This window comes from Ixodes scapularis, unplaced genomic scaffold, assembly GCF_016920785.2.
Source record: "Ixodes scapularis isolate PalLabHiFi unplaced genomic scaffold, ASM1692078v2 PGA_scaffold4__175_contigs__length_147842914, whole genome shotgun sequence".
Lineage (NCBI taxonomy): Eukaryota > Metazoa > Arthropoda > Arachnida > Ixodida > Ixodidae > Ixodes > Ixodes scapularis.
The window spans coordinates 9,478,458-9,503,035 of record NW_024609879.1 but is presented as its reverse complement, the minus strand read 5'-3'; the positions used below and the strand labels follow the sequence as shown (position 1 = coordinate 9,503,035).

The 24,578-nt window shown below is 41.4% G+C and overlaps 1 protein-coding gene across 1 annotated transcript in view; it reads left to right on the top strand.

Annotated features, from left to right (window-relative positions):
• LOC120844784 overlaps positions 1-24,578 on the top strand; it is a 66,748-nt gene that overhangs the window by 20,360 nt on the left and 21,810 nt on the right. The window contains exons 2-6 of the mRNA XM_040216737.1: positions 2,038-2,210; positions 9,363-9,455; positions 17,129-17,255; positions 17,589-17,597; positions 21,792-21,833. Coding sequence (XP_040072671.1) covers positions 2,038-2,210; positions 9,363-9,455; positions 17,129-17,255; positions 17,589-17,597; positions 21,792-21,833 — 444 coding nt within the window. The remainder of the gene's footprint in view (positions 1-2,037; positions 2,211-9,362; positions 9,456-17,128; positions 17,256-17,588; positions 17,598-21,791; positions 21,834-24,578) is intronic.

The following is a 24,578-nucleotide window of genomic DNA, read 5'->3' as shown; positions in this document are numbered from 1 at the left end:
GATCGCCCCTCAATGCTGCGATAACCTTCCCACTTGTTCGGATACAAGAAGTGAGAACGTCAGCGCTTTTAAACTTAGAGTTTATCCTTCCTGTTGTTGATAGAACGATAATTTATTTGCTTTGAAGAGAAGGATGTAACCAGTGGGAGTAGCTAGGGACGCTGATGCAAAATCTTTCGAGCGGCGACAGATTGTTGCCTTCGGTACGGATGTCTCTTTCCAGCGAGACGGCTGCTCTTTCAGGGTATGGCAACGGTGATCTTAGCAGCTTCTGTACAAAGACTGCACCAAGGACGCTTAGGGGTTCCCCGCAGCGATACTCTCGTGCCTTTCGGGCCCGGTCGTGGGAACGTCAAAAGTGCCTTCCGAAAGGGTTTGAAATGGCGCCGTTTGTACATAGCTTTGTTGGGGTTTCTTTGCCAGTTTTACGTAGTGTTCATAATAAACAAAACAGAAAAATTTTTTTTTCAATCGTGTGGCCGCATTTAATCAGAAATAACGAGTAAGAATCGAGCAACTTAATTTGCTAGAAACTATCCTAAAATAAATACGACATTACTTTATTCGTTAGTAATTTGTGCTTCTAACGAGCACGTTATTACGTTTGTAACATACTTACCGCGTTACATGTAGCTTCTTTTCTTGTAACGCGTCAGATCCATCACTGCTAAAAAGCTGCAAATTTGTTGATTGAAAATACAAAAATTGCACAGCCACGTGAATTTCGGTATTTTTCTCCTCATGATCTTTCGTCTTACTCCCCAGTCAAGTTTAGGTTTCGGTTTCCAGCAGTTGTGTTTTTCCACTTGAATTAACATATTTACGCCACCGGAGAAAAATGTTGATTGGGTAGTCTTTTTACACCATATTCTTTCGCCTGGAAAAAAAAATGTTTTGCGGTGTATCAGTGCGCTACCAAATAACCGACAGTTTTTGTATTAAAAAATTACGGTCCCGAAGTACCTACCTTTTTTTAGAACTAAATCATTTTCTTATATGGCACGTAAATTAAACAAAGAAATGAACTTGAAACGGCGGAGTGCATGCAAACAAATACTTGCGATATCAAATTGTTTGTTAACGGGAATCGTTTCAATGCTTAATTCGTATTAACCACTTTGTCATTCCTGCTTTTGAACTATCATGTGTGCCATTTGCGGAATAACTTGCATTATAACATAATACTAAAAATACTTAGCACAATGTTTTTAATTGTTGCCAAACGTCGTAGGCTCAAACATTAAAATGGTATTTTAAGGGTGATCGTTTCTGTTTCTATGCATTGTGTCTTCATTTAGATATAAAACGACCAAGTAAAAACACCAAATTAAATATTGGTATTAATAATAGAATCGCACTTTTATTATCACTGTGAGATCCAAGCATTCGCGTAGATTTCAAGTACGCTAGATATCTTCTGACATATTTTATGTATACTAAAGATGGGAAAGTCTCTATTTTAATAGCTACACAACGGCCTCAATTTGCTTGACCCATTGCAGCCGCATACCATTTACATCTGAAAATTATCGATACGTATGGGTTTGTGTTTTGGTGCATACCGATTAACTCTGAAAGGTAAACGTAGATCCTGCCTCTTATTTGTTAGTCGGGGAAAACCTAGAAATTACCCCAATTTCACTATTATTGCATAAGCACGCGAGGAAAATCCGTATCTTGGTTATATTTTGTGTTTGCTCGAAACTCGACCCAAACTAAATTGTCCTTGAGACTTCTTTGGAAACCATATGTTTTATCTCGTTTATTTGCCTTATCGGCAACGGGTATGTTTTCCGGTTTTTCGGATTATGTGAATGTTCTTTGAATTTCGGAAAATGTCATGCCCGTTCTCTCCTAAACAACACAAGCCCCGTTAAATACAAAAGTTTTCCGATACCTTAAAATTAGAGTCACTGACGAAAAAAACCATAAAAATGCCCAGACTTTGAATAAAAATTAGTCCCGAAAACATGGAACCTTACATATCAGCGAATGCGAAACGTTGACTAACCTTTACATACTTTCTTGAATATGCAGCGCCTTTTCCCGAATACATCGTATATCCAAAGTTGTTCGAGGCGAGAGGAATCAACGGACAAAAAGTGCTGCACATTAAAGACGGACTAACTCTTCGTTTGGAAAAACTCTACGTAATGGCAGACTCACTTGTTTTCACAGAGAGTAATGACGGAGTTCCAGCTGAAACAATCGTAAGTTTTTCCACTAAACAAAACATTGCGTATAAGGAATCATGAACCTCAGATGCAGTTGAGGTCAAAGAGTTTCCATCCCGATATCAGAGTGATTAATCAATCAACGAACCTAATCACAACAACGACCCTCAAAAATGACAGCGAAACAGAATACACCTCAGTATGGGCCTGAAAGGTAGATACACTCAAACTAATGCTTGGATCAAAGTATTTAACGCCAGACGAGCGGTCTTCACAGTCCTGCCGACGTTTTAACTAACAGCATGTATATATTGGCACCTACATCCTCACTGATGCTGGAGTGAACGACGACAACGGCACTGATAAATTGTGCAACACTGGGAATTAAAAAAAAAAAATATTCATATTGAATCGCAAAGAATTTTCTCGAAAACCCGTAATATAAAGAAGGCAGTAAACAACCTTATATTTTAAGTTTAAAATACGGCGTTGAACAACCATATATTTACGTGTGTTGTAAGTTATAAATATGTTTGCGTGCCCAGTTGAGACCGAGTTAGTTGTCCCTATATGCATGCAAATCTTGCCAGATAAAAACTTTTATTTATCTATATAGAAATAAATAAAAGTAAAATAAAAAAATAACTCAAGGACGTGTAGAAGGCAGACAAATACGGTGTCTTCTACTTGTCATTGTGTTCATTTTTGCGATGTTATTATTTCCCTGATTATGCATCAGCTCGCCTGTTTTCACACGTTACTACAGTTTATTTACGAGCTTTGCAAAATTATAACGTTTACTTAATGGGCCGCAGAGATTGCCAGTGGAGAATAAAGAGACATATCGGGGTACCATTACGGACATGCATATACGAAGAAAAGTAATCCGGGTGCCAGCAGAAAGCCGAAAACGACGACAAGAATATATTCTTTGAGGCACATGGCATCTAGTTACAACTTTCTGTCATTTACTACGAATACTGAACACGTTTACAATTTGCAAATACAGGGAACTGAATTCTTTAATAGTTTCTACTTTACGCATTACTTGTTAAGTGTCGACCATACACAGCACTGAAAAACAACTCCTATGCGTACTTGTACAATTCATTAAGAACTATAACGTTTGGCTTCTTTAACTAAGATTACTATTCTAGTAGTCAGATGTTCAATACGTAGTTTCGAATAAAGTTTCTGAATAGTTAGTATAATAGCATATGCTTGTAGCTTTCCTTTATAGTGTCGTAATATGAAACTGGTGAGAAATGTTTATGACACTCGAGCATTGCTATTTTACATATGAAGCTTTTGAAATAAAATATTTATTTTATGCTAAAACAATAGATAGGTTTTTAAAGAATACGTAGCTCTACGGTATGTCTAAGTAAGATTGTGAAAACTTGTCTGGTCGATATTTTATTTTTTTAAATTTTTTTAGTTATTAATTGTCAATGTATGAAGAAGACGAAATCACAAAGAGCCCACGAAAAAGAAATTCAGGCTGCGTCAAAGCGGCTACTCCCTTTTGGCGTTCTGTAATTTTGTGCAAAGTTTGACGGCACGTAATCGACAATACACAAATTAAAAATAAAAAAAAAAATTGTATCGGGATAGTTGTTTAGAGTGCTGATATACACAAATATTTTTACCGAGGATTGTAGAAACTATAATCGCGCTTCAAAAATGCACCATTCTTGTTGCTTTGACATTTTTGTCTTTATATTTGTGACTTATACCGCAGTGTTTTTTAAGATCTGGCATATGACCTTTATTTATATATAATACACATGATGGTGTATATATTTCGGTGCTTTATTTTATAAAGAAATTTTACCGCGCTTGAAACTTTTCTAAATGTAAAAAAAGTTATACAACTTCACCGTTCCATATTTTTTTTTAAATTAAAGCGAGATGTTTTACATGATATCCCCTAGTGTTTTAATTTAAAAATGTTGAAATATTCGTCTTTGTATAAACTTATGCGCTTATAAACGCACATATTTGTCTACTTTTATTTTTTTAATAATATTGGTGAGCGGTTATCTCAACGTTTTTAAACTTTACTGTTCATTTTTTCTTATATAATATTTTTAAAAGTTCTACCGTTTAGATAAAAACATTTTCTCTAGTTCATAAATAAAACTAAAGAGGGAGCTTATAACATGTCTAGAGATAAAAAATGCCGCAAATTCAACGTACCATTAAATACAAAGCAAAAAACGCAGATTTTTCAAATTTCATATAAAATATTCACAAAACATCGACATGTTTTACCATCAAAATGTCTCGCATTATTTGGTAAAACATAAAGAAGATCAAGCGCAAAACATAGAGCGCTTCGAAATCTGCTATTATGTTCACAGTTAGTGGAAACGCGGGTCCGCGTAACAGCGAGTACTATCAGAGCAGTCTAAAGGACCGGCGTGCAAGTGCAGTGAGTGCGATATAAGGATAAGGCGGATTCAGACCTAAGCAAACAGCGTAACCCTCCTTTGGACTTTCGCTAGGCCTAAAGAGCAAGACGCGCGTGAGTAGACCAACCTGCTTCCCGCATTTGAAACACTCTGCTTTCGAAAACGGACACTCTCGGAAGCATGCATGGTACTAGCGCATCTAAAACAAGCGCCTACCGTACGCTGATACTGGACCTGTGGCGATGCAGTGGCGGAAGGTAGACACCCGGAGTGTCCTTCACCAGCACCTTGAACGCGGTGCACGTCCATTGAGTCCGGAACGCCGGGCTGTCGTATCTCGTCCGTTTTGCGCAGAGAAAGTTCTTAAGGTGGGCCAAGCCCACCTTAAGAACTTCGTCAAAGTAATCGTCGTTGAGCTGGATGAGTGTCCGCTGTACCTCCAGATCGCGACACCCCGCCACGAGCCGGTCCCGAAGAGCCTGGTCGAGGTAGTCCTTGAACGCGCATGTCTGGGCGAGCTTCTCGATAGCCAAGGAGAAGTCCGCTAGGCTCTCACCGACCTCTTGATTTCTCCAATGGAACTTCGTGCGCTCTGCAATCACTAAGCGCCAGGGCGCGTACTGGCGTTTCAGCACCTCGGAAAGTACGTTGTACGATTTTGATACCGGCGAGTCTGGGACGAGCAAGGTTTTCAGAACCTGGTAGACGCTTTCCCGATGTAGTTCAGCAGCGTCACGGCCTTGTCTTCCGTCTTGACAGCGTTCACTCGAAGGAAAATCTCGAAGCGTTCGAGATATTCGTCGACGTCGTCCTCCTCCGGCTTGAACTCCGTGAACTTCGGCATTGTGCTGTTTGCCACGTTGTTACTCGGTTCGTTCGATCTTCCATCCCATCCTCGTCGCCATTGTTGTGTGGCGCCGAAGCGCCAAAGAACAGAAGCTCCCACACAGAGGAACATCACACAGAGAATAAATTTAATATGGCGAAGACACATTTTACAGGGCAAAGACAAGCGCGCCTTGGTGGTGAGAATAGGAACCTGTTACATTGCTTTATACATACACAACAATCACTAGCGCCGCTTAACTTAAAAAAAAAGATGTCTTCCAGCTTGCACCAGGAGTAGCTCGGATGAAAAGGGAAAACTAACGAAAACGCCGGGATGGTCGCTAAAAATCAATTAATCTTCAGTGGTAATTCCTGCATTCTAGAATCTTTCCATCTTCCTTGGCTGATGCGACGTAAGCATGACTGGAGGAGCAAGGCGGGAGAACTGAACAGCTGATTCACAAAGCGGGGAATTGACGCCTCACTTTATCGTCTCAATGTTTTCTTACCGGTTCTTGGGACTCTTGAAGACTCTCCTTGGCGTGCCTGATCTCGTCAGCGTTGGTCTTAAGAGAGCTCCTCCCAGATGGTGTAGCACAGCAGAAAGTGGACGCATACCAAGGCCATCATCTTGGAGATCAGCCCCACTCGCAGTCAGAGGTCCCTCACGTAGCCGCAGGCAAAGAACTGGAATATATCCGACGCTCCCCCAGCCAGCTCTGCCAGAGCGTTCGACGGGCTGCAAGTCTGCGGCTGCTCGAACCAGCCCAGCTACCTGGCGTACCCTTTCCAGCTGAGTCCCCCAGAAATTGCCCTTGGCCTAAAAGCGGCATCCGAGCAGGCGTTAGTCGCTGATCATGTTCTTGTCGTTCATCGTTACACTGCTCTCCCGGGCCTTCTCACTCACCGCTTGTCCAGAGAAAGCGGTCAAGTCCTGATTGAGATATCCTTAATCTTTGAGCCCTGTGTTCGGCGGCTTTCGCTGCCAGCTGCAATATCTGAACTGGCCGATGCGTTCCCTGGCCACGTGCCTCGCACCCCGTGCATTGGTCCCTCGCTCGTTCCTCGCGCGTCCGCCACAACGTCGCCAAAGTTCTCGGTGTGCAAAATCCTCGCAAGTCTTACAAAAACGCTTCGGCTGTTTGATGCTTTAGACCCATGAAACAGATAAAAAACCAAGGCGCGAGATGACAAAAAATCAACAACAACAAAAAAAAAAACATGTTTTTCGTGTAAAAGACGTCAAATTATGAGGCGCTCGAGAAAACCAGCCTCTGCGTTAAGTCCTTATTCCGAACTATTTTTGTTCGCGTTCCACCCATTGAAAAGCATGCGGGAAGCGCCTTAGCAAGCACCTCGTATCGCTGGGCCGCAGTGTTCTTCCGCAGCATAAAGGTCATCTACTTTCATCGCCGTCACCATGGCAACGAACGAAGGACCTTGTCGGAGGGCTCGTGCGTCACTAGAAAGAAATTTAACCCCCCTCCCCCCCGCCCTCCCCCGCGGCATGAACTCAGAGGCTCCCTCCTCTGCGTTCACGCGGCGAAGCGCCGTGAACCCAGAGGGGGGGAGGGGGGGGGGGGGGGGGGGGGGGGGCTCTGCGTTCATGATGCTTTGCAGAGACAAGCTGCGGCTCCTCAATGCAAAACTATTAAACTTTGGCTTTCAGACGGCGGGTGTCGTGCGTGCTTCCTTTCATTCGGTGTTGGTTGCCATGTCGAAGGCGATGAAAGCTGGAGGCCTTTATGCTGCGGAGGAATACTGCGGTGCAGCGATACGAGGCGCGTGCTCAGACACTTCATGCATGCTTTTCAATGGGCGGATCGCGAACAAAAAGAGTTCGAATAAAGGACTTAATGCAGAAGGCTGGTTTTCTCCAGCGCCTCATAATATTGTCACGGTTGGTGACCAAAAGAAAACAGGAAATAAATAGGGAGAAATAAACGTTTAATGTGGCGAACTTGTGCCGAAAATAAAGAAGGAAACAGAAGAAAGCAGAGCGTCGCGGGCGTCGAAGTCGGCGTGTCAGCAGAATCGAGCGCTAGGGCGAGACTGACTCGACAAGGTCGCGGGCGGCCTCTTATCTAGAGTGCGCCGCTATCTCGAAGATTCGGCGAAAGCGGTTCGAGCGTCGCGTGATCGGGGCGAGAATGAACACGCACTTTCTAGAAAACAAAAGCAGGGATAAATGATAGAAGTTACGTGCGGTACATGAATAAACGGGAACTTTCTGGAGGACCGTGACCGAGCGTTGCTTTCTCAGCCTTGCGCGCGGCAATATGACAAGCCTTGCACGAAACGCATGTTTTTAGACCGGAGTTTGGAGATAGTGTTTTTGAAAACACATGGGTCTGAGGTATCAAAATGCCAACTATATGAAACGAAAAAAACATGAGGCCGCAGAGTGTGAAAAACATTTCGGTTCGGAAGATGCATTTCAGAGCGTATTTTGTACAAGATAATGCAATTTGATTTTATTGAGAAAACATGGCAATGTGATAGAATACATCACTTGAACATAAAACATAAAAATTGCACATTGAATTTGTGAAACGTTCTTCCTTTTGAAATGTTTGACGGGATATTAATCCTTTCATATATAACCGAGAGCATCAATTCATTTCTAGATGATACGTCCTTTTGAGAACTATATTTGAAAAAGAGTTAACAAGTGAAGCTTAAAAATGTTATGCTATAAAACCTCACCAGTTTTGACTAAACATGTCGAAGTAGACAAAAGTCTGTGCATCGAAGCGCTATATATTATGCGAAGACAAAAAAATTAACATGTTTAAATAAAAAATACGGCGATATAGTGTCAAATGCTTCTGTTCAATAACATCAAATAAATATGTTTTTTGATTGCACGTTGAAGTTGCGGTATGTTTTACCTTTATACATGTTTGAAGGGCTGTAAACATGCTGTTATGACCTGAATAGAGAAAATACACTGATATATACCCTTTTGTGTATAGTATATAAAAAATATCAAGGTTATATTCTAAGAAACACTAAGAAATAATAACTCATAATTATATAGCTAAAATGTCGAAGTTGCGAGGTTTTCCGCATTTTCGGCGCACGATATATGCTTTCCAGACTTGTAGATATTATAAATATTGTTAGCACTAGAAACTACTATCTTTATAAAATATATAAGTTTTTTTATCGTTTCCAGTATTTACGTTCATGAAACTTTGCATATACAAAAAACAAAAGCAAATGGGGGTTACTGCTCTTAGGCAGACTTGAGTTTTGTTTCTCGAGAAATACATTTTTTTAACTTTTTATGATTTGGTTTGGGGAGTAACAAAGAAATATGAGCAAACAAAATATCGACCGAACAGACCTGCATGATCTAATTTGAATAAGATGTAGATCAATAAAAATAGATAAAAAAAGTGAAAGCCGTTTAAAATTCCCTGTAACGCCGAATTGGAGCGCAGCTCTTGAGGAGGAGGAGGGAAGGGTACTGAGGGGAGGGTAGATCCCTCCTTCTCCTCCTCCTACCCTCATTCTTTAATATGCTCCGGAGGGTCACATGACCTCGGGGGGAGGGGGTCACGTGACCTCGGGGGGGGGGGGGGGTCGCGTGACTTCGTGGGGGGGGGGGGGGTGGAGGGGTGGTCAAGACCTCGGGGAGGGGGGTCACGTGACCTTGGAGGGGCCACGTGGGGGTCACCTTGGGAGTCGCGTGACCTTGAGGTGACCTTGGGAGGGGTCACGTGACCTTGGGAGGGGTCACGTGACCTTGGTGGTCACGTGACCTTGGGGTGACCTTGGTTACGCCGACGGCGACGCCGCTCAAGCCGGAAATGGGCGCCTAAGAGCTGCGCTCTAAAATAAAACTCCGCGTAAATATTTCATTCCACATTGTCTGAATATTTTATACGTGATAAACGTTTATGCTTAAAACACATTTTAATATCGATTGTGTCTTATTCAGATGAACGGAACTGAGCTGGAAGAAAATTTGTATCAAGACAGAGAGAAGATGGCCGCTGTAGCTTTAAAAGAAATCGACGACAGTATTGAAGTGGTACGAATGTATTCTGTTTTTATTTTAATGTGAATATGAGTAGGGAATAATAGAAAAACCTGCTATATATATATATTTGTCTGGTGTACGTTCACAACCCACTACATAGTCTAAATATGTGATAATCCCAGAATTACCTAAAAGTAATGTTGCAAAAAAAAAACTAGGTAGCGAGATGTTTTTGTCAAATGCACACCTCCGTCACATCACTAAATCGGAAATGCAGAAACTTTATTTTAACTTTTATAGAAGGCCCTAACACATTGAATATATTTTTTTTTAAATCTATGCCTGAATAAATGTCACAAAACGAGTCATTTTTGTGTATATAATGTAAAAAAAGCTTTCTTTTTAGTTACGTCAGTTTGCCGTGCGACAAACTGACAAAATTAAATGGTGAGCCTTCTATAGCCAGCCAGCACAGTCATTTGGGTAAAAATTCAGATGTGTCTGAGAGAGTATGCCCCTAAAAGACCGAAGAAACCGAGGCAGGGTATAACTTGACCTTCTTTGGCCACAGTCTCGGTAGTTCGGCCCTCATTCGCCGAGCAAGTGCTAGATTTATGCTTCATATTTGACCGTCATCTGGCACCTTTGGCTTAAGTCTGGATAATTCAAAGGATTACATCGGAAGCCATTTTCTTGCTTTCCTGATAAAGGCACTTTGGTCATTATTTGGCAGGCTAGGAAAAGGGCATACAAATGCGGAAGCAAGTCAATATGGCACTAAAGTACGCCTTGGAGCAAAATACGTATTTGGCCCAATTAAGTTTGGCTCTTAAGATTGCCAAGCTCGTGCCAAGTTCGGCGTTTTTCAGGCGTGTTACCTGGGAAAGGTAGAAACTCGTTCCGCGTCGTTTTATCATGTATAATTACGCATATGTTATTTCCGTTTTTGTTTACATTTTTTGTACAGTATTAAATGGTTCACTATCTTCAATAGTTCTGACATTATGTCTCTTGAAACCATTTTTAAGGGGAATTAATAAATAGGTATGCCCCCTTTTACATTATTAGGTGCACAATGCTACAACCGAGTGTCGCATTCGCTATACAATAAATAACAGTATTTATACTCACGTGCATGTTGTATAACCACGAGAATATCATAATTGTTTCCGCAAGAATAGAGTCAAGAAAAAGCACCGATTTCCTTGGATATTTTGTTTTTCCCGTTTATTTAAGCGATGTCAGAATAAACGTTGACATCTCACACTGTCACGTTAATAAGTCAGTAAGAATCACAATATTTTTCATAGTTTGGTTATGATCAAATATTTCCGCAAAAAAGAATTAATTTGAAATGTAACAAAAACGTGAAGTCACTGCGGGGATTTCGGGAGAAATTAAAAGGGGCAATACTGCGCAACACGCTGACACAGGCACGCTAATTTATGCTAGCGCGAGGCTGTGGGCAAAGCGGAAACAAAAACTAACAGCGCCTCGCACAAAGTAGCCTGTTTATAAGAAAAAAACTCAATTAACCTGCTCTAAACGTCAATGGTAAAAATAAATACACAACACGTACACGGATTTTAAACTTTATAAAACAAATAGCATATTTTACCGAAAAAAAGAATTGCCGCAGGTCATCATATACTTTCAGTTTGTTTTAAGACCGGGTTGACGCGCGGACCATATGCTAAAGACACATAAAACTGAGCTTCAGATCTTAAACGCATGGTAAAAATATGCCTTGAGTGTAATTTTATTTTATAAAAATCCGAATTACAATATGTTTAGAGTATTTATTTTTACCGAAGGCAAAAAACAAGTACTCCACTGATGAAGAGATATACAAGCGTATGATGGGGAAAGTGAAGCAGAAAACAAATGTGCGCACTAGTATACACCCTTGAACATTCCTATCTGACTGGCGTTACATAGCGTATAATGAAAATACAAAATAATTATGAGTAGAAAGCGCGAAACGTTTTCAAAGAAAAAAAAATAACACTTCGGAATAAAACAAACCTTTCCGACCTCTACAGCCCCGTTCTATTTAATTTGCATGGTGAGTTATTGTTTCTAGTCGGTCGATCGTAAGAACCGACTGGAAAAAGTTACGTCGGTAAATTATACGCATAGAATATGTTAATCAATAATATTCTTTTTTAGTCTTCGCTTGTGTGGACTTTGCATTGTAATAAGACATAGTCACACGGTGTACCTTTCCTTTTATGCTTACTAATATATTCATTCTGAGCGCGTATCTTCATGGCATGCCTTCATTCACAACACAACTCCACATCCTCATTTGTGTAGGTGTTTGGCCATCAGGTATTTTTTCATGAATAGATCCACCCTAGAAAAGTGTACGCCCTACCGAAAAATCCGGTTAACTTTTCCCTATCCGGATTATGGAACCGGAAATTTGTTTCTGGAAACCCGAAATCCAGATTGCAGACAAAGGAATACTTTTTGAAAACCTAAATTCCAGATAAAATCCAGATAGAATCCAGATAGATTTCCGGTTCCATAATCCGGATAGCGAAAACTTATACCGGATTTTTCGGTAGGGCGTAAATGCAAATACGTGAATCATCACTGATATAATTGAATATAAGTTGATTTCAATTAAATCAGCATTTTTTTTATTATGCCGATCCCTGAATAAATGCACAACCTACGACTAAGTGTGAACTCTGAATCAGAAGTTGGCATATACGGGAAAGTGAAATGATTTGGTAAAATCTGATAATACCGGATTTTACCTACATAACAAACAGTCATATTTTATTTTTACAATTCCGTTACCTTTTGTACAAGGTTATTTAGTCCATTTATACCTACGCAATTGGTGATACCCCGTCAAGGATTTTAATAGTAAAGATCAAATAAGTATTCTGGTCAGATATGATATGGTTAATTTAAAAAAAATGGCATTCTCAACTTCTTATTTCAAAACGTCCTAGCGTCTTTTGCAACCAGAATATATTTATGAGAAAAGAAAGTAAAAATATTTTCCTTAATACATAAGCTGTAGCATTCAATAAGATTATTTATTAAAATGTCAATCATAGACACCATAAAAGTCGTGCAGAAAACTCCGTTCTCAAGAACTATAATAATATACTTTATTTTCTGGTAGTGTCCAAAAACGGCCAGGAAGGCCTACTTATTGGTACACTATAAACAAAATCACAATCACATTAAAGATGCTATTCTCTGTTGAGGCACAAATAAATCAATACTAACTAAAAAATTAAGAAACGTAATACACGCATATACCAAGACACTACAGATAACACAAAGAGCTAAAATCAAAACACAATACTAGAAACGCAAACAAAATTTCACACTCTATAAATGCTTCACCATTTTTAAAAACGTATCCGCATAGATGTCAAGATCTGGAGAACAAAGCTCGTTGCAAAGGTGCTAGATCCTAGACATTGGCGAGGCATGGTATGGTCTATTTGGGTAAAATTGCAAAAGAAATCTACAAGTGCGAATAGGTACATGAAAGTTCACAGATGATAAGGGTGAAATACTATCAATTCTACCAGAGATGACTTTGTGCAAGAATGGCAAATCATGAATGGTACGCCGTTTACTTAGCTCTCGAAAGTTAAGATATTTAAGTGGTGATTCGTAACTATAATAACGACGACGATGAAAGTATCGATGGTATGCAATTCGAACCAGCTAGACGCTCCTGAACTCTTTCAATTTCGTTGCAGCGATTCACAGAAAAGGCGTTCCATACTATGGAACTGAATTCAAGTCTTGGTCGAACCAAGGAACAAAACGAATAGACCAAACATCTGCAACTCGAAAATTCCCGCGTCATACGTGAAATCAACCCCAGTACACGCATGGAAGTACCCACCATTGAAGTGACATGTTCTTTGAATGAAAGATGGCTATCAACAATAACGCCGAGGTCACGCATGGTGGTCACACGCTGAATCATTGTCGCAATCGGTAGCGTATATTGAAAAACAATCGGGTCACGCTTTCTGGACAAAGAAATAACTTTTGTTTTTTGTGTGTTAAGGAACAATAGATTAGATGAGCACCACACTGACACGATCAATATCCTGTTTTAGTAATAAACACTCGTCTAAGCCACGCACCGAGAAATAAAGTTTGATGTCGTCTGCGAACAGTAGAATCTTAGCATTCTTGACAACAGAAACAATATCATTTATACAAATTAGAAAAGGAGAGGGCGCAAGTTTGAGCCCTGTGGAACGCCTGACGTTGAGATGAAATGATCCGAGAAAATATTCGAAATTCGAGCCGCGTTTGTACGCGAAGAAAGGTGTGATTCAAACCAAGCAAGATACAAAGGACATAAACCATACAACCGCGGTTTCGACAACAGCAAAAGATGATTCACCGTGTCGAAAGCCTTCGACATATCAAAGTACACAGTATCAACTTGCCTCTGGCCAAAAACGACTGGAGACAAGTAATTGAAAAATTTGCATAGGTTAGTCTCAACTGATCTCCCCTGAAGAAATCCATGCTGCGCAGGATTGATTTTTAGGCGGAAATAAAAAAAAAGTCGCCTTTGCACAGCAATTTCAAAAACCTTCGAAAACCCACACAGTAGAGACACAGGCCTGTAATTGCTCACGAGGCAAGCATCTCCCGCCTTGAATATTGGAACTATAACAGCATCTTTCCATTGCTTCGGGAAAATACCAGACTGAAACGATAAATTGAATATATGCCGTAAAATAGGAGTCAGAATGTCCCCGCAACCCTTGATAATAAAACACGGGACTGAGTCAGCACCCAAGGAGCGTTTAGGTTTGAGGCACCCAATCGCCCGCAAAACTTCGTCATCAGTTATAACGCAGAAAGAAAGGCGATCATGAGTGTAGAAAATCGAATCACCATGTTGTGCCGAAGGTGATTGCAAGGAAAAATATGAGCTGAAGTGACCTGCAAAAATATTTGCAACCTTCTGACTTGAGGAATAGTAAACGGAATTGTCATGCAAAGTAATTCCTCTATTTTTTTCACGTACATGCTCTTTTGTGAACTTCCAAAATTCTTCAGGCTCACGGGTCAGACGGCGTTCAACAGATTCCAAATGAATCGCTTTGTCACGCGCGTACAGCTTCTTTACCAAGGCACGCTAAATAGCGAACTTATTATAGGAAACCTCTAGTCCCGATTTCTTATACTGTTTGTGAAATCGCTGCTTTTTTTGTAAATACATTTTTAATTCTGAAGAAAACCAAGGGGGATGTTTCGATGTGCGAATGACTTTTTTAGGGATATATAGGTCTAACGCATGACGAATAACCGAAGTAACGTTTTGAACTCCTGACTGAACGCAAGGTTCTTGCACAGTCGTCGTCCAGTCATAATGTGCAAGGTATCTATACAGACTCGGATAATCGCCCTTGCGAAAATTGAAGACTGAAGACGTGTTCTTAGTATTAATAAGTGGGGAGAGCCGACAAGAGACGGGAAATGGCGGGTGGAACTCGTCAACACTCACTAATGGCTGAAGAACCGACGACACACAGTGTGTAGGTGAGCTAGACAGGAAAAGGTCAAGCACATTCCCCGCATTAATTTTAAGGTGATTTAACTGGTGAAGACCATTGAAGTTTATAAAATCAAGTAAAAAGAATGCTTTCCTTGTTCTGTCTGAATTAACACCACTGACGAGACCAGAAGCCCAGTCTACATCCGGAATATTAAAATCACCCAATATATGCACTCTATACTTCCTAAAGGCAATTTTTGCCTGGATTTCGTTATAGTGGTCAATAAAAGACGTATGCTCATACAATGGGAGAAAATAATAATTTACAATCAGAAAATTAAAACCATTCCTTGTCTGCAACTCCACCCAAACACATTCATCACATAGCTCCAGGTCGTACCTTTTGTGTGAGTTTATGGAACCGGTAATCGCAACTAGCACTATGCCTCCGTACTTCTGTCCGGTTTTCACGTAATTTCTGTCACGCCGATGCACATTGTAGGTTGCCGGAAAGTATTCAGATTTGACAAGGCTATCATTTAGCCACGTCTCAGTTAAACATATTATATCAGGATCAACAAGGCGGTAAGTTGGGCTAGTTGGTTTAACATCGTCAAACGTGAAAACAGCGCAAAAAATTTAACAAAGAACAAGTGAAAGATGTGCACGGACAAAGCGCTGCCGTGCACTTCTTTCACTTGTCCTTTGTTCAATTTTTTGCGCTATTTTCAGGTTTGACAATATCAGGAGCACTGTGCAAAACATTAACCTTGAATTCATCAGACTTCGTTCGGAGTCCGCGCGTGTTCTGGTAATAGATGTTAATCATGTTAGGTATGCGGGACGGCTGACATGTAGGGAGTCTTGATTTTGGAACTGTTCTATTCATGTCATAAGGTGAGTGAACTTTCTGGTCTCGTTTGCATTCTAAGACTGGCATTTTGCAATCATAAGACGTGAATTCTTCAACCAGGTCTGTCTATAACTTGACTGTAGCGCACACCCGACATAACCCCAAGGTTTGGTGTTAATTCAACAAAATTTTTGTTTTATAGTTACAAGGACATCATGCAATTCTGTATTACAAAAACTACCATAAAGTTTTCACTGCCATCTGGTCAAGCAATTTTTCTATGTTGCTACCGTTCATCAAATACCGTTCAGTTTTGACCGTACATCATATCCTGCCAATTTTCCGGTAGTCGACATAAGCCAGTAAAAGGCCCTACCGGAGAGCATTTTTGATTCAATATGATGGTAGTCTTCCAGCATCCTAACCCTCATTTTGTTTAATTCCATAAGTGTACCGCCGTGTGTCTTACATTGTGAGTATGTTGATGTATTGATTTTCTCATCTCGTACCTGTCCACACGTTTGTATAATGCCCACTCGGTTCCTCAGGAAAAATTAAATCTGAACATTACGATTATTGAAATTATACTGCGAAGCAGTTATGAATAAAAAAAAATGAAAGCCGTTTACAACTCCCTGTAACGCCGAATTAGAGCGCAGCTCTTGAGGAGGAGGAGGGAAAGGGTATCGAGGGGAAGGTATATCCTTACTTTCTCCTCGTCACCTCCTCATTCTGTCTGCTACTCCTCCCTCCGAGCGGCGTCGCCGTCGCCTCACGAGGGTCACGTGACCTCTATGAGGTCACGTGACGATGACGTCATTAGTGGCGTTACCAGTGACGTCACTGATGACGTTATCATCACTAGTGACGTCATCAGTGACGATGCCGATGCCGATGCGGATGCCGATGACGTCATCAGTGACGTCTCTGATGATGTCATCTGTGATGATAACGATGACGATGCGGATGGCGATGACGTCATCAGGGACGATGATGATGCGGATGCCGCTGACGTCATCAGTGACGATGACGATGCGGATTCCGATGACGTCATCAGTGACTTCACTGATGAAGTCATCAGGGACGATGACGATGACGATGACGATGCCGATGACGTCGTCAGTGACGTCACTGATGACGCCATCAGTGACGATGCCGATGACGTCACTGATGACGTCAGCAGTGACGTCACGCGTCCATAATGCACAAAGCAATTACGCCGACGGCGACGGCGACGCCGCTCAAGCCGGAAACGGGTGCCTAAGAGCTGCGCTCCAAAAGGAAAGTAAAGTTCACCATCTAAACCACGTGTCACGTGCGTCAAATTCGTGCTTGGTGATTTTATGGGAGCGTTTAATTCCTTTTCAGACGGGTGTACTCAGTGACAAGTTACGCATCGCTCCTCTGCCTTTGATGGCTCGATCTGAAGATGGACATCTTGCACACAGGGTCTACGAGGTGGAGCCCTCTATGAATCACGAAGAAAATGACGCCGGTATATTACATACTCAATTGGTTTGCCTTTTGTAATAATTGGAATAATACATTTTGACGGAAGTACTAACAATAATATCACTTCCTTTAGTGGGTAATGCAGAAAAAAAAGTATCTGCGGCGTTGACTAAGTAATGTTACAGGAAATTGGAATTATTTGTTTGTCTTTCCCGATTTTCGGGGGAACACTCGCCAAGTATGCCAAGTGTTCGCACGAACTTCGATCAAAATTATCCTGCAAAATTTACTCATGACAAAGTCAAACTGCTTGTCCTTAACGGTCATGGCCAATGGGCCAATGCGCTGAAGTACGTCGATTAAATAATGCTTGAAGTGTTAAATAGTTTGTCAAAGTAAATTATTTTAATAAAAACATACATATTGTTTAATTTATAAACCTGCTCAACGTCATCGGATACGGATAATTAGACATGTTAAAAAAGACGACGTTCGTGCTCGACGCGTTGTCCTACACAAAAGTTAACGGATCTCCTGCATGATCACGAATGGCTGAGAAAAATATAAAAGAAACGCAAATCCGTCTTGACGCGGCGTCTTGGATGGCTTTTCGGAAACCAGAAAAAACAAGCACTCTACCTAAAATACATTGGCATTGAGCTTCTTTTTTATGCCCAGCAAGTTAATAACTGGAAGTATATGTCTGAATCAGTGATTTAGCGAATTGACTCTGCAGAACAAAATAAAGCAATATTTATCCTAATCACTCTACACTGCGATGAACAGTCTGCCTGAAAGCGACTAATACATTACTACTCTCATTTCGGGTTGATACGCGATTATATTCAAATATTCAACGTTATGTGGACAAAAGCATCCTTTATAACTGCATGCACATATTACCAAAGGTGCCAACTAAAAACCATGAGCGCTTTCAATAAACAAGTTTCGATCGTAGGGCAGGAAAGATATGCATGGGCCAGTTCCAGACAAACTAATTACACTTTGGCATATTGAGTCTTCGTATTTGTACTTTGAGTGAAAAAGAACGAAGAGCGAAAAGGTGTAAGGTTGGTACAGGGCATGCGCCACGATATCATGTTGGGCCTGTAATAGTGACACACCTAAATTTATCGAACACGATACAAGAACCCACATATATAATGGCTAAATTATCTGACCGATGACGATATCGTCAAAGCATTTGCGTTCTTGGAATCCAGTGTGAATGTAGGCTCTCCAGAAAACAGAGCTATGTGCTAATATAAGACAAATTAAAAAAATAAACGGCAAGAAAAAGAAAAAAAAATGGCGAGAAATAAGGACGCCAACGGCTACAGACTTCACGCCGTGCTCAGATCGATGATTTGATTCGAGTTTGATTGACATTTAATTGAATGTCTTACTACAATTTGTATATGTCCGTTATTGATGAGCCTAGGCTAGTAACTAATACACTAAGCCCCGTTCTACAATTAGACCTTGATTTGTTTCACTGCCAAGATACTTCGTATCAATGAAGCATATCTTCAAAAATTCGTATTATAGAATCTCTGCTTTGCAGTATTATGCATTTCTGTGATTTGCCTAATTCGGCATCACGCAGGCCATTTCATCTCCATTAGACAGCATCGTGCAGTCCTTTAGTAAGATGTGTGTATCTATACAGCAGGGCACTAACTTAGCACTATGGACACAGATCAGACTTACGCATTGTTTATTTCATTTTTTAAGCATAACTTTTTTTAACAGAACCCCCAATTCCCAAACATTTGTCCACTAGACCGTGTTTTCGTCTATGCTTCTTCCGCAAAATTTAGTGAGGACGTTCACGTCAGTCGGCCACACGTGACAACCTCACGTCACGTGAAGTTTAGCGTCGAATTTCACATCTCGTGACCTAAAAAAAATTTATTTTGGCCCCTAGGGTTAGCGGGAAAGCTGACATCACGTGACCTTAAGAGCAATTAAGTTTCTCGGCTAAATTTAGCGGGCTAACATATATCATCGCACAGGCCAATTCCCTTTCTCAGTCTCTCTCCTCCCTTGCCACCTCCCTTTCTCCCCATTTCTTCTTATAGTGTCTTTACCATCTCCATCCCTTCTCTCTGCTCCCTTCGTCTAGCCCCCCACCCTCTCTGGTCATTGTCATATCAATTCAGTCTCTCTAAATTTAGAGTCAAAATTTATGTCACGCGGCACGCGAATTCCCAATCCCCACCCCTCTCTCCTCCTTCCCTTTCCCTCCCTCTCTCGTTTTATTGCTTCACCCTCCTACAGTGTTTCTTTTCCTTTCCCCATCTGTCTCCCTTTCCCTCCCTACCCGTTCCTCCCCCCTCACTAGAGTACTTTTCCTCCCCCTTCCTTCCCACTCCCTCCCTACATTCCTCTCTAGTCGCATTACGCACCAAACCAGTTTCCCCGAAAATTGATAAAAACACAGATTGTTTACTCTCGGACAGACTGTTTAATGTTTTCCACGGAATTTAACGATCACTGCTAAATAGTGCATTTCATGCAATATACTGCTTTGTGCAGAAAATAGTCGCCACCAGTTCTTATTTATACATACAACCGACCGCCAAGGGGCAGCCAAGGTAGGAAAACACAGTTGTAGGATCGCAACATAAAAACGAAGAAAAACACAAATGTGTGCGCAAAAATACACTATGAGCCGAGCGATCTCATGATTAAAATAAGCACACCGACTTCACAAAACAGAAAAAAATGTCAATAGACGTTTCGTTTCCCATACGGGAGGCATCATCCGTACATATACATAAATGAGAAAGTATTCATCAACAGATCTTTATTTATAGGGAATGTCCATGTGTGCTTCCGGGAGGTAGCCACGGCTCTTGTTGCACAATGCGTATTCTTGGGCGAGTTGGTACTGAAACTTGGAGAACATAATAGCGCTTCACGACAGGGACGAAGAGTAGGAAGGAGACAACACAATGTGCTAACTTCAACTGCTTTAATCCTCAGAAAATCAAGGGTATAAATACTCTGCATCATCGCGCCATTCAACCAATCCCAAGCCACGCCACTGATCGCAAGAACTGTGTCTCTTTGTCGGCCAAATCGATCGACGCCACGCTGACACATCGATCCCCGTAGTTTTTTTCATCAGGTCGCTGTCATTAGAAAACATAAAGATAAGACGGTAAGGAAAATTATAGAGGCAGACCTGATAAAAAACTACGGGGATCGATGTGTCAGCGTGGCGTCGATCGATTTGGCCGACAAAGAGGCACAGTTCTTGCGATCAGTGGCGTGGCTTGGGATTGGTTGAATGGCGCGATGATGCAGAGTATTTATACCCTTGATTTTCTGACGATTAAACCAGTTGAAGTTAGCGCATTGTGTTGTCTCCTACCTACTCTTCGTCCCTGTCGTGAAGCGCTATTATGTTCTCCAAGTCTTGTTGCACGCTGATGCATCACCTCGCATAAACCATGACTCAAGAAGCCTGCGTGGGGCCCACGCAGGCTTCTTGACCTTAGCCTTCTCCCAGAACCATACATGGACATTCCCTATAAATAGGGCTGTGTTGATTAATACTTTATCATTTATGTGTATGCACTAATGATGCCTCCGGTATGATCAACGAAACGTCTATTGAAGTTGTTTTTTCTCTTGTGTGAAGTCGGTGTCTTTATATTAATCACAAATGTGTGGTACTACTGTACCCATATTTGGCTTATAACACCACGTTCTTAAAATAAACAAAACTCTGGACAAAGCGTGAGAAAACATGTCATTATAACATATTATACAAAAAAGCATTACATAATAGAAGAAAAAACAAGTAGATCATAAATTGAATAAACACGAAGAATAAAACTTATGTCAACTCATTCAATAGATATGAAAATCAGAACACGCAATCTGAAGAGACATTTCATCTGGGAGCGGGTTCCATTCGGGAAAATTACGTGGAAAAAAGAATAGTTCTGAAAATCTCTGCTGCACATTATTTTACTGAATTTTTGGGATCTCTGCTTTTCGTCGCTCTGGTTGTATTGAAAATGAAGTAGTTCTATCAATATAGTTATGATTTACTAGAATAAAACGAAAATTAATTTTATTCGTGTTTTTTATGTTTCTCTCGCAAAGGTTGACCGGCCTGAACATAAAGTTCTGAAATATACGCACTATCGCCATATGTGTTCCAAATAAATTGTTACGCTTTATTTTAAATTATGTCTAACAATATTATTTTACTTAGTATAAGGGCCAGCTCTGAATACGCGCTGGCATTCATGTGTGAACCGACCTTTATGCAGTATCGTGAAGTTACACGATACTGCAAAACAAAGTGAATGTGCATGTATATATTTATTATTGGATGAGTGAGTTGTAACATGTGTCAAAGTATTTTCTTTTTGGGTGTACCAAGAAATACCATTTTGCTGAAATAACTAGTTTTATTTAAACTTTTCTGCGTAACAAGCAAAATTTAAACTATTTTGATATATAATTTTTGTCATTGTAACTGCTTCGCCAAATATAGTTTAATGAAAATTGCTCGATTTTATTGTGTACACTGCTCTTCAACTTTTTCTATTTCTTCCAGATACACTACCTAATGAACATGCTCGCAGCGAGAGGCGAACACGTGAGTAGTAGCTTAATTTTATATCTCAACTGAATTGCGAGTTTCCCAGATCTATGGAAGAGATTGTGGCACTGATAACAAAACGTTTATGTTGCTTCATTGTTATTGCAATAACTAAAATACATATTTTGCCTTCCGAAAAACAGTTCTGCTCAATGCCCTCTTAAACGAGGGTTTGAGCGAAATATAGAAATCTTAGGTTATGTTATCCTGACACCCCCAAAAATTATTTTCAGATACTATAGGATTAGACGTGAAACCTAGACATCACCCTCAAACGTTCGAGCCTGAAAACGGCATATTTGCAGCAAACAAATACTTTCAGAAAGTGGAATTTGAAGTTTCTGCGCTCCGCAGTGACATCAAGAAGGGTTTGGCGTACTTTGTGCTTTTTTTTTTCCTGCTTCCCTAAGAATCCCGGAAGTGTCGTTCGTCTATCACTCTACCCTCGTGCATCACGCGCTCGCGCTCAAAATTCGCTCCACGCTTTGCGACGGCCGTTTGTCGTAAGCAGACAGGTCACTTGCGAGTTTTGATATATTGTTGATCCCCTGTTCTGCTTAGGCGTTTCAAAACACTTTCAAAAGTTGTGCAGTCGTAGACAAAATGAGGCGAACATTGATGAGCGACGTCACTGGCAATGCTGCGTCGGTGCTGCAACAATAGCTGTACCAGCACTGGCACATTTCAAAATGTCCCTCTACACAATGTTCCGAATAATAAAACGGTGAAGAAACAGGTGGCCTGAGGCAATTCCTCAGGAACAACTCCAGGATTCAGGCTCGTACCGTTTCGTTTGTTGTCGCCACCTCATCGATGACGATTACGATACCAAACCGAACATACTTAGGGCTTTAAGATTTTGAACACTTTCTAGTGTCAGGCGTGGGGTTGTTCCGACGAACTTTCCAATCCAAAACCCATCACGTGAAGGAAAATAGCTAAGGTTAAAGCAAGTTCAATTAAAGGTAGTTCATGCATAGTTATGCAGCACCGGCGCTGCATGCAAATCAGCTGCTTCGCTATCTATCTGCAGTATTTGCCCGTGTACTGTGTGAAGCTCCTCAACACAGATATCGGCACCGCTGCACGCAGGAAAGCAACAAACAAATAAATAAGTTACGGGCGTTATCGTCTATCTCCTTGGTCCATGCAACGCGATCTTACCAGTCTGTGTTGTCGAGGCGCCAGAAATATGATGCAGGCAAAAGTACTGACGATTCGGCGATGTTCTCATCGGTATATTATTTCTCTCAATTAGGCAACTCGTACTACACTGAATGCAACCTCTGCGAACCTTCAACTGATTTTTTCCCCAATTCGGAAAACCCCTATGGTGCTCAAAATATTTACGTGATCTTTCCATCTGTCGCCTGTCGCAGTTGCACTATTTACTCTTTACTCCCCCAATTCCAAAAGTGGTCCATAACCAGCTGTCTATTCCTCAGCCTCCGAGTGGATTCCCTTTGAGTCATCGACTTGGGAAGTTAAGAGTTTTAACCGACTCCGAGAAAGACATTGAGGCATTCTTTAATAAAAAAATGAACTGAACTCACAAATTTGATAAGGTGAGGCTTGTAGAAAGATTGAAAAGTAAAAATTGCCTCAATGGGTACCGCCTCAATGGGCACAACCGATTTAAAGCCAATTCAAAATAAATGAATTAGATCTTTGTATCAAGTGGCAATTTCACCAAAAAAAATGAAAGACGTTTACAACACCCTGTAACGCCGAATCGGAGCGCAGCTCTTGAGGAGAAGGAAGAAAGGGTACTGAGGGGAGGGTATACCCCTCTTTCCTCCTCCTCCACTCTTCTCCCCCTCCTCCCCTCTTCCTCCTCCCCTTCCCGCACCCCCCTTCCTCCTCCTCTCCTCCCCTCCTCCTCCACCTCCCTTTTCCCTCATTTTCCTCCCCCTCCTTCTCTCCCTCCTCCTCCACCTCTTCCTCCCCGCGGGGTGCATTATGAGACATTTATCATGATATTGTGGTGAGTGCGCAGGCAAGCTGGTGGAAATTAACCATTCTGATGTTAGCCTGAGACTGAGGCAGAAAAAGAGGAAGTTTCAAAGTAGAAAAAAAAGGAACAGTCGAGGATACGTCTCTAGAGACGTATCCTCGACTGTTCCTTTTTCTTCTACTTTGAAACTTCCTCTTTTCCTGCCTCAGTCTCAGGCTAACATCAGAACAGATCATTTATCATAATGCACCGCGCAGTTACGCCGACGGCGATGGCGACGCCGCTCAAGCCGGAAACCGGCGCCTAAGAGCTGCGCCTTAAAAGTCAATTGGGATCTGTACTCAGGAACAACTGGGCCACACCAAAAAATAGGCCAGGCAAGACCGACATGGAGAAAGGGCCCCGCAGAGCCGGACACCAGCCCAACCTCACAAAGGGGCACTCAAGGGCAACACCAGTGGGTCAACGACGGTCGGGGGCATCCATACGCCGAGAACCGCCGCCGTAGTGATATTTGCTTTGCACCCCTCCCAAGGGCAGACCTTTGTTAAGGGGCCCAACCCTCAGTAGAGGGATCATCGCCAGAGCCTCCGTTGCAGCGCACAGAACTGGAATGACATTCCCAAACCTTTCCTCAAAACTGACTTTACTGAGCGAACTAACCTCTCCCACCATCCTCCCCACGTGTAAGCGCTTTCAACAATAAATTTCTATATAATACTCCGCTGAGTAAGGTATGACGATAAGTCCGGATGACTTAGAGAATTCCAAATTACCTTTAGGTCAGC